Raw genomic sequence first — 13607 nt, 5'->3', positions numbered from 1 at the left:
GTAATTATCGATCATCTTCCTCAATATTCTCTTGATGTTTTTATTGGCTGCTTCAACTGCTCCATTCATCTGAGGTCGATAAGGAGTGGAATTGCGATGAGTAATCTTAAATGTTTTGCAAATCTCCCGCATCAAATCACTTTTAAGATTAGCTCTATTATCTGTTACAATCGACTCCGGGATCCCGAATCGACAAATAATGTTGTTTCGAACAAAATCTGCCACTACCTTCTTCGTTACTGAGTTGTACGAAGATGCTTCCACCCACTTTGTGAAGTAGTCAATGGCTACCAAAATGAACCTGTGCCCATTTGATGCAGCTGGCTCGATAGGACCAATGACATCCATGCCCCAGGCTGCGAAGGGCCACGGGGAACTCGTCACATTTAATTCACTTGGCGACACTCGAATCAAATCGCCATGAATCTGACATCGGTGACATTTTTGTACAAAGCGGATACAATCTGATTCCATAGTCATCCAGAAATAGGCTGCTCGAAGAATTTTCTTGGCCAGAGTAAAACCATTCATATGAGGCCCACATGTACCGCCATGCACTTCTTCAACCAACTGGGCCGCTTCTTTAGCGTCAACACACCTTAGTAGCCCTAAGTCTGGAGTCCTCCTGTACAGGATTTCCCCACTTAGGAAAAAATGGTTTGCTAATCTCCGAAGGGTTTTCTTCTGAACACTGGTTATGCCCTCTGGATAGTCTCCTGCCTTAAGATACTTCTTAATGTCGTAGTACCAAGGTTCTCCATCAGGCTCTTCGTCCACACAGAAACAATAAGCTTGTTGATCATGCACGTTCACCTTAACAGGATCTATGTAATTTTTGTCTGGATGCTGAATCATGGAAGACAAGGTTGCTAAAGCATCAGCAAGTTCATTCTGGCCCCTTGGAACATGTTTGAATTCTACTTTGACAAATCTCTTACATAGATCTTTCACGCAATGCAGGTACGGAAGTATCTTCACGTTCTTAGTGATCTATTCGCCTCGCACTTGATGAACCAATAAGTCTGAATCGCCTATAACCAGAAGTTCTTGTACATTCATATCAGCGGCCATTCTGAGGCCAATAATACAAGCTTCATACTCCGCCACATTATTGGTGCACGGAAACCTGAGCTTTGCTGAAATGGGATAATGCTGGCCTGACTCTGAAATCAATACCGCTCCAACGCCTACTCCCTTGGAGTTGGCCGCCCCATTAAAGAACATTCTCCACCCTGGGTATTCTTCGGCAATATCTTCCCTGACAAACAACACCTCTTCGTCTGGGAAATAAGTTTTGAGGGGCATATATTCTTCATCCACGGGGTTTTCAGCAAGATGATCTGCTATCGCCTGCCCCTTGACAGCCTTTTGAGTAACATATATAATATCGAACTCACTTAGCAAAATTTTCCATTTGGCTAGCTTCCCAGTAGGCATAGGCTTCTGGAAGATATACTTGAGTGGATCCATCCTTGAAATGAGATAAGTGGTGTATGCAGACAGATAATGTCTCAACTTCTGTGCTACCCAAGTCAAGGCACAACAAGTGCGTTCCAATAAAGTATATCTCGCCTCGTAAGGTGTGAACTTCTTTCTTAAATAATATATTGCTTGCTCTTTCTTCCCCGTCTCATCATGCTGTCCCAACACACATCTAAATGCATTCGCCGATATAGACAAATACAACAACAAAGGTCTTCCAACTTCTGGAGGTACCAAAACAGGTGGATTGGACAAATACTCCTTGATTCTGTCAAAAGCTTTTTGGCAATCTTCAGTCCATTTGGTAGCAGCATCCTTCCTCAACAACTTGATTATTGGCTCGCATATCACCGTCGATTGTGCTATGAATCGACTAATATAATTGAGTCGACCGAGGAAACTCGTCACATCTTTTCGACTCTTTGGGGCAGGCAATTCTTTAATAGCCTTTATCTTCGAGGGGTCCAACTCTATACCTCTCCTGCTCACGATAAAACCCAACAGCTTCCCTGCAGGAACACCAAATGCACATTTTGCGGGGTTTAACTTCAGATTGTATCGTCTCAACCTGTCGAAGAACTTTCTCAAATCCGCCAGATGATCTGAGCTCTTTCGTGACTTGATGATGATATCATCCACATAGACTTCAATCTCTTTATGGATCATATCATGGAAAATAGTGGTCATGGCTCTCATATAGGTAGCCCCTGCGTTCTTGAGCCCAAAAGGCATCACCCGATAACAGTACACTCCCCAAGGTGTGATGAATGCTGTTTTCTCAGCATCTTCCTCGTCCATTAGGATTTGGTGATATCCCGCGTAGCAATCCACGAAAGACTGCAACTCATGCTTCGCACAATTATCAATGAGCATGTGGATATTCGGGAGGGGAAAGTCATCTTTCGGACTAGCCTTGTTGAGATCCCGATAATCTACGCATACTCTAACTTTGCCATCCTTCTTTGGTACGGGCACGACATTGGCTAGCCAAGTGGGGTACATCGTAGTGCGAATAACCTTCGCATCAAATTGTTTGGAGATCTCTTCTTTGATTTTTAAACTCAAATGTGATTTAATATTTCTCTTCTTTTGTTTCACCGGAGGACAGGATGGATCGAGAGGCAACTTATGCGAAACAATGTCGGTGCTTAAACCTGGCATATCATCGTAAGACCAAGCGAACACATCTATATATTCTCTCAAAAGGTTGATCAATTTTTCCCTCTGCGACGGGGTCAAGTGGACACTGATTCTCACTTCCATCATGATTTTTGAATTACTCAAATTTATAATTTCCGTTTCATCCAAATTTGTCTTTAGCTTGTTTTCAAAATATTCAAAATCCTTAGTTAATCCTTCCGGTTGCATATCCTCTTCATACTCTTCAGAGTCTTGCTCGGCATTTACTACGGGCTCGCTTGTTTCATTATGTGTCACATTCACAGTATCGGCAGATTTATTAATTTGATTGCTGAAAAATAAGAGAAAAATTAATTAAACAAAGACGGAAAATATAAGTAAAAGCAGGGCTTGAAATTCGCATTTGAGCTTTCAAAAGTTTTGGAGGCAAAATAACAAAAGCATTGGCACGATTCAGGCCTCAATTTCGAATCGTGTTTGTTTCATTAAATACTAAATACAATTTGTCTACCAAGACTCCCGAAGAAACGGGGGCGGGGTACAAGTCCAATTGTTCAAACGGCATCCAGGTTCTGCATCCCAGATAGTCGGGTCTTCAGAGCACCCATTCGAAATCATGTTGCATTCAGCTCCCTCCTCGGCAATGAATAGACCCTTAAAACGTTCCAGGAGGCTGTCTTCAAGTTTTCCCTCTGATGGTTGGGCAACGGATGCTTTGAGAAATGACTGATTCAGGAGAGGAACAGGCTTTGGCAAAGGAACGTCACTTCTTCTTTTGAGACTAGCCAGTGCAATCTCTTCGGGAGTGGGCTCATATCCGAGACCGAACGTATATTTCTGCCCAGGCAGCTGAATTGGTTCCACAATTCTATTCAAGTTCAAACCGAGGCCTCGACCGGGTCGGAAGCCATTCTTCAGCATCTCCCATGCCACCATCATAAGCACCTGTGGCAGTTTCACCTTTTTTGCTTGAGCAACGCACGTATTTTCCTTGATATGGAAAACAGATCCGTCTAGCCTTTCTACACTTTCAATAAGAGGAACTGAGCTTTATGGGTAGAGGGAATTGCTGCCTTCTCCATGGATCACCACTTCTTGATGATTCCAAACAAACTTCAGACTCTGATGCAAGGTGGAGGGAACCGCGCCAGCCATGTGGATCCATGGCCTTCCTATCAGCAGGTTGTAACTAGTAGATATGTCCATTACTTGGAACTCCACCATGAACTCCACAGGCCCAATCTCCAGAGCCAAGTCGATCTCTCCAACAACGTCTCTTTGGGCTCCATCAAAACCTTTGACTCTGACCTGACTGTCGCGGAGTTTCCCGACATCAATCCCTAAGGCTCGTAGAGTAGTAACAGGACATATATTCACAGCTGAACCTCCGTCAATCAACACCTTGGAGATGAACTTATCCCTGCATCTGATGGTGATGTTCAATGCTTTGTTATGCCCCAAACCTTCGGGTGGCAACTCGTCATTATGAAAAGAAACCCGGTGGGCTTCAAGGATTTCCCCTACTATAGCTGTCAGTTTCTCGCTGGAAGTCTCGGGCGAAACATAGGCTTCATTCAGTACTTTCGCTAGAGCACTCCTATGAGCTTCAGAATTCATCAACAATGCCAATAAGGAAATCTGGGCTGGCGTTTTCTTCAATTGTTCCACAACAGAGTATTCTTTGGTTGGCATTTTCCTCCAGAATTCTTCGACTTCGGCCTCGGTAACAGTCTTCTTCAGGCCATTTTCCTTGCTTGGCACCCCTCGTGCTACCTCTTCGGGAGCATAGCACCGTCCAGACCTAGTCATTCCGGCCGCAACGGTTTCCACCACCAATCTTCCTTTCGCTTTGTCCATTTCATCGGGCTGATAAACCCAAGTGACCGCTTTGGTGTTGCGAGAAGGTGCTGGAGCAACTAAGGTCGTGATCCTAGGCCTTGGAGTGAGCACTTCAAATGGGGCACTCGTTTGAACTGTGATTACTGGAGCTACACAAGCCGACGATTCAACCTTCTCCTTTCCTTTAACCGACACGATAGTCCCCTCCAAATTGCAATCTTCGTCAATGGCAATCATGTGCACATCTGCATTGCCATGATGGGGCAGCGGATTGTCGTTTATATTTGGGGGAGCTTCCTTAAGCTGTATGACCCCTTCCTTGATCAATGCTTCAACTTTGTCCTTGAGAGCAAGGCAATTTCCGGTATCATGCCCAGTAACTCCTGAGTGATACGCACAATGTTTGATCCCGTCGTACCACCCAGGAAGGGGATTAGGAATTCTTCCCTGGATCGGCTGGAGTATACCTGCAATTCTCAACCTTTCGTACAGTTGGGCTAAGGGTTCGGCTAATGGTGTGTAAGTCTTGGTTGGTTTTCTTTCGACGTTTGGGCGCGGTCTGGGTGCGTTTTGTGGGCGATTTGGTGATTGGTATTGGGGTTGTGGTGAGTAGGTTGGCCGGTATTGTGATGGGCTTTGATAGGAAGGGGCTCGAGGTGAGTAGTATGCAGGTTGAGTATGGTAAACAGGAAGGGGAGTAGGTGGAGGTTGGTAGTAAGGCTGAGGTGTTTGGGTGTATTGGCTGTAGTACGATGGCTGGGGTGAAGGGTATTGGTGAGTTAATTTTTGGTTTGGTCTTCGATCCTGGATGGCCATGACCGGGGACACTCCGTCCCTCTTCTTCTTAGAAGGATCTGCCTGAATAGCCTTACTCGTAGCCTGCAAGGCCGCAAGATTCGTAACTCTTCCCGTTTTAATCCCTTCTTCAATGAAATCCCCCATCCTGATGACTTTCGAAAATTTCTGTCCGATGACGCTTAACATTCTCTCATAGTATGTGGGATCTTTTAGAGATTGTACAAAAAGCATTGTCATCTCACTCTCTGCCATTGGGGGCTGGACTTTTGCGGCTTCTGCTCTCCAGCGCATAGCGTATTCTCGGAAGGTTTCTGTTGATTTTCTCTCTAGCTTCATCAAATAAAATCGGTCTGGGACAGTCTCGGTGTTGAACCGGAACCTGTCCATGAATTCCTGGGCCATCTCTCCCCAACTGTGCCATCTCTGCGGGTCTTGGTATGTGTACCAATCCAGTGCTTCTCCCGTTAAACTTCTTATAAACAGTTTCATTCTGATAGCTTGATCTTTACCCACTCCGACAAGCTTATCGCAATATGATCTCAAATTAGCCCGAGGGTTTCCCTTCCCATCAAACATGTCAAACTTCGGTACTTTATATCCAGCAGGTAACTCGATGTCAGGATGAATGTACAGATCTTCATACTCAAGTCCTTCACATAGTCTGTTGGTTTGGATTTTTCTAACTGCTTCCCTCAGACTGCGAAGCTCTTTTGCCACATCCTCGTCCGCTCTTGCCCTGGCTTCCCTTTCCAACTCTTCATAAGGGTCAACCTCTGGATGCTGCAAGGCCTGTACCTGGGTAGTGAAAGGCTGAGCTTCTGGCACATATTGCGTGTTATGGCTAGCAATGTGTGCTAGTGGTGTGTGTTTAGCTGCTTGGTAGTTTTGAGTATATGGGTTAGTTTGGGTAACTGCAGGTTGAGGAATGTAGGGAGTAGTGAAAGGTTGCGAATTGGTTTGTTGAAAGTTAGTTTGCTGGAGATTGGCTTGTTGCAGGTCGTTTGGCTGTGAGGTAGTTTGTTGTATGTTGGTTTGCTGCGGGGTGGTTTGCTGCTGGATTGATTGTTGTGGGATGGTTGGTTGCGAGTGGATCTGGGGTGGAATGGCTTATTGTGGGTTCGATTGTTGCGAGGTGGATTGTTGCTGGTTAGTTGGTTGGGGGTTGGTAGTATTTGGATGGACTGTGTAAAGTGGAGGGTTTGAGGGAGAGGGCTGAGGAGCGGGTGAATCGACGGGGGAAAAGGACGGTGGAATTGTTGTGTTTGTTCTGTGTTCCGGGTGAGGAGCGTTCAGGGTGATGGACAGGTTGGTGAGATTTCGCAGTCGCTCAATTTCGGTTTGCATATTGGCCATTTGCTGCAACAATTGGGCAATGAGTTCATCATTTCCCCCTCATGAAGCCTCAGGTTCGTCTCTTGGAAGGGTGACGAGTCCTAAGCCAGTTTGTTCGGATGCCCCTGAATCGTTCATATCGCCGGATGCTCATGCTTTTGATCTCGTGAAGTATGGGCGGTCTGCCAGTTCGCAGTCAACACGAATCAACCTTGGGGGAATAATAAAAGTAAAATAAAACCTTCTTCGAATGAAAAAAAAACTGTGTTAGTATGGTGCGAATGATTGCTGCTTAAAATAATGTGAACATTTAGCAAATAACGTTGAAAGAAGCACATATTGCATAGCAAACAAAACACATACTGCATAGCAAACAAATCACATAATAAAAGAAGATACAGGGCGACCTATTATGCAAATGACCTCTTTTGTGCCAGAGGTGGGCCTAACGCGGATTTGAAGGATAAAATATGCAATTATATGTCATCCCAATGTGCTATTAATTGAAGGCCCCAAAACATACAGTGTTTAGAATTTGAAATCTCAATGTAAAGAAATTATTACAATTACTACTTGACTTTCATAAGCTAATTAAAATGAGGAAGGCCCTTCGTTGCTCTTGAGCCACTCCAGATAGTTATCTTCGCATCCAGCTTGGTATCTATTTGGCTCGATTGAATCTACTTTCATAGTTGCCCTTGATTTCCACATGCTGATAACCTCTTTTGCAAAAGGAATTTTTCCTTCCTTGTAGTCGGCTCGATAATGATCCATGTCTGCCACTAAAGGTATGTTTTGCTTTCTTCCAGATTGCCTTAAAATTCTCAGTGGGGTGTATGGTTGCAATCCCCGAAGTCCTATCAAAACTAAAAATGGCATGATCTTCACACGAAATACCAAACCCTCAGATGGAAACCAACTGAACATCCATTGAATTGAATCATCGTTCAAATGGCTGAGAAATCTTACCCACCCTTCTACACAATTTGTCTTTTCGAATGTTCTATTAGTCACAATTGCGCCTGGAACATGTCCCAGAATGTGATTTTCACCTGTCGGCTTTCGAAGTGCTAGACTTCTGTCAACCTTTTGAAGATGTTCCATCAACCAAATCTGTAAAAGCAAGTTGCATCCCTCAAAATGCTTGTAGCCGTGCTTGCAATGTCCTAATACTCAGTAGATATCTGCCACGACCATGGGGACCACTGTGTAGTACTTCCCTTCAATGCCACTAAATAGAGCTTCAGTTACGGTAATGAGTCGGGTGTGAATATCTCTTGTTGTCCCTTTAGGGAATACCATAGTGCCCAAAAAACATACTGCGAAGGCAAATCATCGTTTTTGTTCCCAAGAGTCATGCGAGAAGAATTCATCTTGATGATGGGTGAAACTCCGTTGATGGCCAAATCTATGATACAAGTTATAAAAGGGTATTGCAGACCCTTGTAAGCATTCTATGCCTTTACCTTTCCTAAATCCGAAACTGTCAACCAATTCTTTTGGTGAAGGCTCTTTTGGAATAATCATGCCACAATTTTGCCATTTTTTCTTCTTACGTAACAAAGCAGCATTTTCTACATAGCCCCCTATTTCTTCTAACAATGGAGCCATTTCATTATTGCCAAACCTAAACACGACCCTTTTCTCGTCCCAAAACACAGTTGCTGCCTCGATGATGTCTCTACACGGTGGGATATCCATCAAAGACGGTAAATGCCCCAACGCTAAACGTACTACCCGCTGTCCGTAGTCACCCAATTCGATCCACCATGCTTTTAGTTGAGGAGGAACGCTCAAAACCATGCTAAACCTCGGGTAAATATTGTGTTGACTCATGGCAACCTGCGTTCACAAATGGTTAGTTCTACCTAAATAGCACACGGTCCATATAACACACATGTTTATCCTTCAAATCAATACACATAACATGATGACCGTCGCTTGGGGTCATAGACCCACTCGGACATTTGGACAAGGCTGACTAATGGACTTAATACACCTTGGGTATTAAGCCTCCTAGGCTCGTGCATGTCCTTAAAAGGGTTTTGGTTTAGCTCTATCTTAGGCTGACTAGGAGTTGGCTTCCTATGATGCAAGGTTCCACCCAAGCGGACAACTTGGGGGTGGAAAGTCCGTGGCCGTCGACTGCACTGCCGATCAACTAAATACACAAGATCGATCCAACTAAAGGGTAATTTAGTAGTGCACGGCCGCGAACCGCGAAACCGCTTTAAGTGTGTGAATTTGTGTGAATTTTCCAGGAATGGAGGAAATATGAACGAAATGCCAGTTTAAGAAAGCAGTAACATATTATTACATAGAAAATTTCACATAATAAAATAATCACTTAAAAGAATATAAGAGAAACAAATAAAGCAACAATGAAGGCAAAAATAACAAAAAACAACCAAACATCCAACAAATTAATTATTAACCTAAGTTTGTTATGGTTAGAACCTATAATCCCCAGCAGAGTCGCCAAGCAGTTATACCCCTTTTTAACCGGGTTGAAGCGGAGTACAACATATTGGTGATTCCTATTTTTTTGCTTGTTTTAAAGAGTCGCCACCTAATTGATTTTAAGGTGAATTAGGGCACCTAATTATTAACTAAGGTAGAACTAACTAAACCTCCGTTAATAGTCTGCTTAATCAGTGTGATTCTAGGTAAGGGTTCTATATTATCCTAAAGGGAAGGGGTTAGGCATCCTCTAGGATCCGTTAACTACGGTTGTCCGGCCAAACTTAAGTTAATTAATTGAGGTTCAAAATTTAAGAAAATAGCTTTTGAGAAAAAAAATAACTTATAACTAACAAAGCTTAAAATATTATTATATGAATGATGCACTCTATATGGTGAAAATAAGTACTTGATGTTCAGAGCGGTAATCCTAAATGATAGAATCTACCCCTTTCTAATCCTACATGAATCATAGGTTCTCCACCAAATTTAAACCACACACAATCCAAACGCAGACAAATTAGCAATCATAAAAAATGGATGAAAGAAAATGAATGATAAGAAAAAAAAGAACAAATGTTACAGGCAGACTCTAACGAGCTTCGCCTGCCCGATGTGATTTAAGAACTGCGGAACGAGATGACTCTATGGATGGGTGTGCCGAGTCTCATCTTGAGACTTTATTTTGATAAAGTCTCGAATTAAGACTCCGTTTGCTCCGATGTGTACATGTAAAAGAAAGGGGAAAAGAGATAAAGATTAGCATCTGATTATGACAAAAGCTATTATTGTTCTAAGAAAAGTAACAGATTAATTAGGTACAAATGAACAGACTCTTTGGTGCACAATATACCATCAGCTCCTATCTAAGGGAAATAACAATCAACACAGCAACTATGACATAATCAACTTTAAGAAGCCAGGGTATTATGCCAGACATCCTGAACATTTAATACAACATATTGAAATCCTTACTAGCTCGCTTGATTAAACAACATCTAAATCTGCCTACTTAATCAATTCTAACAAAACAACCTGTAAATCATGATTAACTAGAACACGACCAATATATAGTGCACACTTAGCATAAACATCCTAGACCAAATGACTTCTAAAGCATGTTTATATGAGCAGACTAAACATAGTATACTGTCCAATGAATGCAACAACAAACTAATCACCACTATTAAATTAGTTCACATAATCACTAATTAAGTTACTAGTTAAATTGATTCATATAATATTTATTCCTTTTCAATCTAAATCAAGATTGAACACGAATATGATTCAACACGGACCAATTACTCTAACACATATACATATGTTTAGACTACGTACACAAATCACGCAGAAACAGTAAAAACGAACTAACACCGAAAAAAAACATTATTTAACTAATTAACTCATCACATGAACAATCTTAATAAAAAAATGGCAAATTTAAGCTAACACATAGAAACTAAAGAAACGAGAAAAATGCAAAAATAAATGAAAAGGGGAATTACATGCTTCGGGTGCAGCAAAGTGGGTACGGGTCTTCGATTTACGCTTGAACACTATCAAATCCGAGATTGCAATGCTCGAATTCAAAGCAGTACCGAAGCAAACGAAAAACAAAAATTGATTTGGGTATTCTTGACCCGATATGCAGAAGTAACTAATATTGCTTAAGAGGGATTTTGGCCACTGGAAACCATCCTTCTTGGGGAATTTAAGCTGTTGAAGAAACTTAATATCTATTTTTTTAGAAAAATGGCGACTGCAAACTCGTTTTTTAGAGGATTTTTTCGATTAAAAAAAAAAACCCTTTCTGATTCAAAACGCCACCCTCCTTTCTTTTTTTGCTTTGGATTGTGTTGAATAAAAAGGGGATACGTGCGGGGAACTGGGGGAATGGGGATGGCAGTGAGCGTGGGGGGACAAAGGCGAGTGGGTGAGCAGAGGCGTGAGGGGGAACAAAAGCGTGGGGGGGGGGGGGGAGGGGGGGACAAGGCGGAGTGGGGTGAGACGAGGGAGAGAGAAAGAGGAGAGAAGGGAACGGGAAAACAGAAGAGAGAGAAAGGGAGCGGGGGAAGGGAACGGCGGAAAAGAAAATGAAAGCCTAAGGGGTTTCATTTTTTGTTAAATGGGCATTGAGCTATCCGAGTCGGGTAAAAATGATTAATGGACTGGGTCGGACTCAAAGGGGTAATGGACCGGGTTAGCTGAAAATATGGGCTGGTCCAAAAAATATTCATGAATTGATTGGGCTTTGATTTGGGTCAGATAAATCAAAATACGGACTGAGTGCAAAAAATAGTTTGGCTTTTAAATTTGAATAAAAGAACTATTTTAATTAACCATATACTGAGTGTGACAAAATATTACCAAATACAAAATATGTAATTATTAGGACTCAGGCAATAAAATTATATGATGTTGTAATAGCCGTGCAATAATATTTAACAATAAATAAACGCTATCATTTAAATGTGCGAAATAAATGCGATGCGTATGCAGAAGTTGGTAAAAATGCTGAAACACAAATACTGGTAATAATAATAACATAAAATAATAATAATGATAATAGTAATAATAATAATAATGGTAGTAGTGACGGTAGTAAAGATAATGACAGGATAATGAAATGCCGGTATTAATGAAAGCTAATAATTATAGTAAACAATGCAAATAATTATTTTTTGAAGTCGTCAAAATATTGGAAGCGAAAAATAGGTATTTCAAGGGGAAAGGCGGGACAAAATTGGGTGTCAACAACTTGTCCCTCTTTGCCCGGTAATGATGAAAGATTTTTTGGGCAAAGACGTTGACTTAGTAGCCTATTTTATCCCGGCTAAAGGATTTTGGAGGACTAAGGGTAAAGAAAAATTTGAAGGGATTACGGCCAAACTCCGGTCTCCGAGCTGCCTACATAGCTTGGGCTGCATGAGAATCCGACCGTGAGTAGTTCTGGAAAAGCTACGACTCCTACGAATGGCGAATGCCGATTGCCGCGAACTTTTCGCAAAATGTTGTCCCAGTGTCGACTTATGATGACACAGGGCATTATGATGGAACTTGAGAGTTCTGAAAATTGAGTGTGCGGGAATGCAAGCAGAATACTTGGGGTTGGAGTCGAGTGTTCGAGGTAGATCTTTGACCCTTTGTCGGGAAGTCTGCTTTCCTTCCCGACGCATTGCCCCAGTTCGCTGCCGAAGAAATAGATCCACGTTGCGCTAAAGCTCCTACGAAACTTTCAACTAGATAAGAATAGTCAGAAAAAATAAATATCGAAATACAGCGATGTAAGTGCGATGCAATGCGGCTGCGAGCATACGCAGGTACATTCGAAAATAATAAAGCAATGCAAGTGCGATGCAATGCATCTGCGAGCATACGCAGAGCATTTGAAAATAATAAAGCGATGTGGGTGCGGTGCAATGCATCTGCGAGCGTACGCAGAGCATTTGAAAAATAATAAAGCAATGCGGGTGCAGTGCAATGCATCTGCGAGCATACGCAGAGCATAATAAAGCAATGCAGGTGCAGTGCAATGCGGCTGCGAGCATACGCAGGGGCATTTGAAAATAATAAAACGATGCGGGTGCGGTGCAATGCATCTGCGAGCATACGCAGAGCATTTGAAAAATAATAAAGCAATGCGGGTGCGGTGCGAGCATACGCAGGGGCATTAGAAAATAATAAAGCAATGCGGGTGCGGTGCAATGCATCTGCGAGCATACGTAGAGCATTTGAAAATAATAAAGCAATGCAGGTGCGGTGCAATGCGGCTGCGAGCATACGCAGGGGCCTTAGAAAATAATAAAGCAATACAAGTGCGGTGCAATGCGGCTGCGAGCATACGCAGGTACATTTGAAAATAATAAAGCAATGCAAGTGCGATGCAATGCATCTGCGAGCATATGCAGAGCAGTTGAAAATAATAAAGCGATGCGGGTGCGGTGCAATGCATTTGCGAGCGTACGCAGAGCATTTGAAAAATAATAAAGCAATGCGGGTGCGGTGCAATGCATCTGCGAGCATACGCAGATCATAATAAAGCAATGCAGGTGCAGTGCAATGCGGCTGCGAGCATACGCAGGGGCATTTGAAAATAATAAAGCGATGCGGGTGCGGTGCAATGCATCTGCGAGCATACGCAGAGCATTTGAAAAATAATAAAGCAATGCGGGTGCGATGCAATGCGTCTGCGAGCATACACAGGGCATTTGAAAACAATAAAGCGATGCAGGTGCGATGCAATGCGTCTGCGAGCATACGCAGGGCATTTGGAAATAATAAAGCGATGCATGTGCGGTGCAATGCGTCTGCGAGCATACGCGGAGCATTTGAAAATAATAAAGTGATGCATGTGCGGTGAAATGCGTCTGCGAGCATACGCAGGGCATTTGAAAATAATAAAGCAATGCAGGTGCGGTGCAATGCGTCTGCGAGCATACGCAGGACATTTGAAAATAATAAAGCAATGCGGGTGCGGTGCAATGCGTCTGCGAGCATACGCAGAGCATTTGAAAATAATAAAGCAATGCAGGTGCGGTGCAATGCGTCTGCGAGCA

General features: G+C 42.7%; 1 protein-coding gene across 1 annotated transcript; it reads right to left on the bottom strand.

Moving 5' to 3' along the window:
• Positions 1-3672: 3672 nt before the first annotated feature.
• Positions 3673-5661, bottom strand: LOC132620095 (uncharacterized). Its single transcript, XM_060334807.1, has 2 exons — positions 4086-5661; positions 3673-4001 (listed from the first exon to the last, which is right to left on the bottom strand). The coding sequence occupies exons 1-2, from the start codon at positions 5659-5661 to the stop codon at positions 3673-3675; spliced, it is 1905 nt and encodes a 634-aa protein (XP_060190790.1).
• Between the last annotated feature and the right edge of the window lie 7946 nt (positions 5662-13607).

This window comes from Lycium barbarum, chromosome 11, assembly GCF_019175385.1.
Source record: "Lycium barbarum isolate Lr01 chromosome 11, ASM1917538v2, whole genome shotgun sequence".
NCBI classification, from domain to species: domain Eukaryota; kingdom Viridiplantae; phylum Streptophyta; class Magnoliopsida; order Solanales; family Solanaceae; genus Lycium; species Lycium barbarum.
Note: the sequence above shows the minus strand (reverse complement) of the source record. Positions and strands in the feature narration are given on the sequence as shown.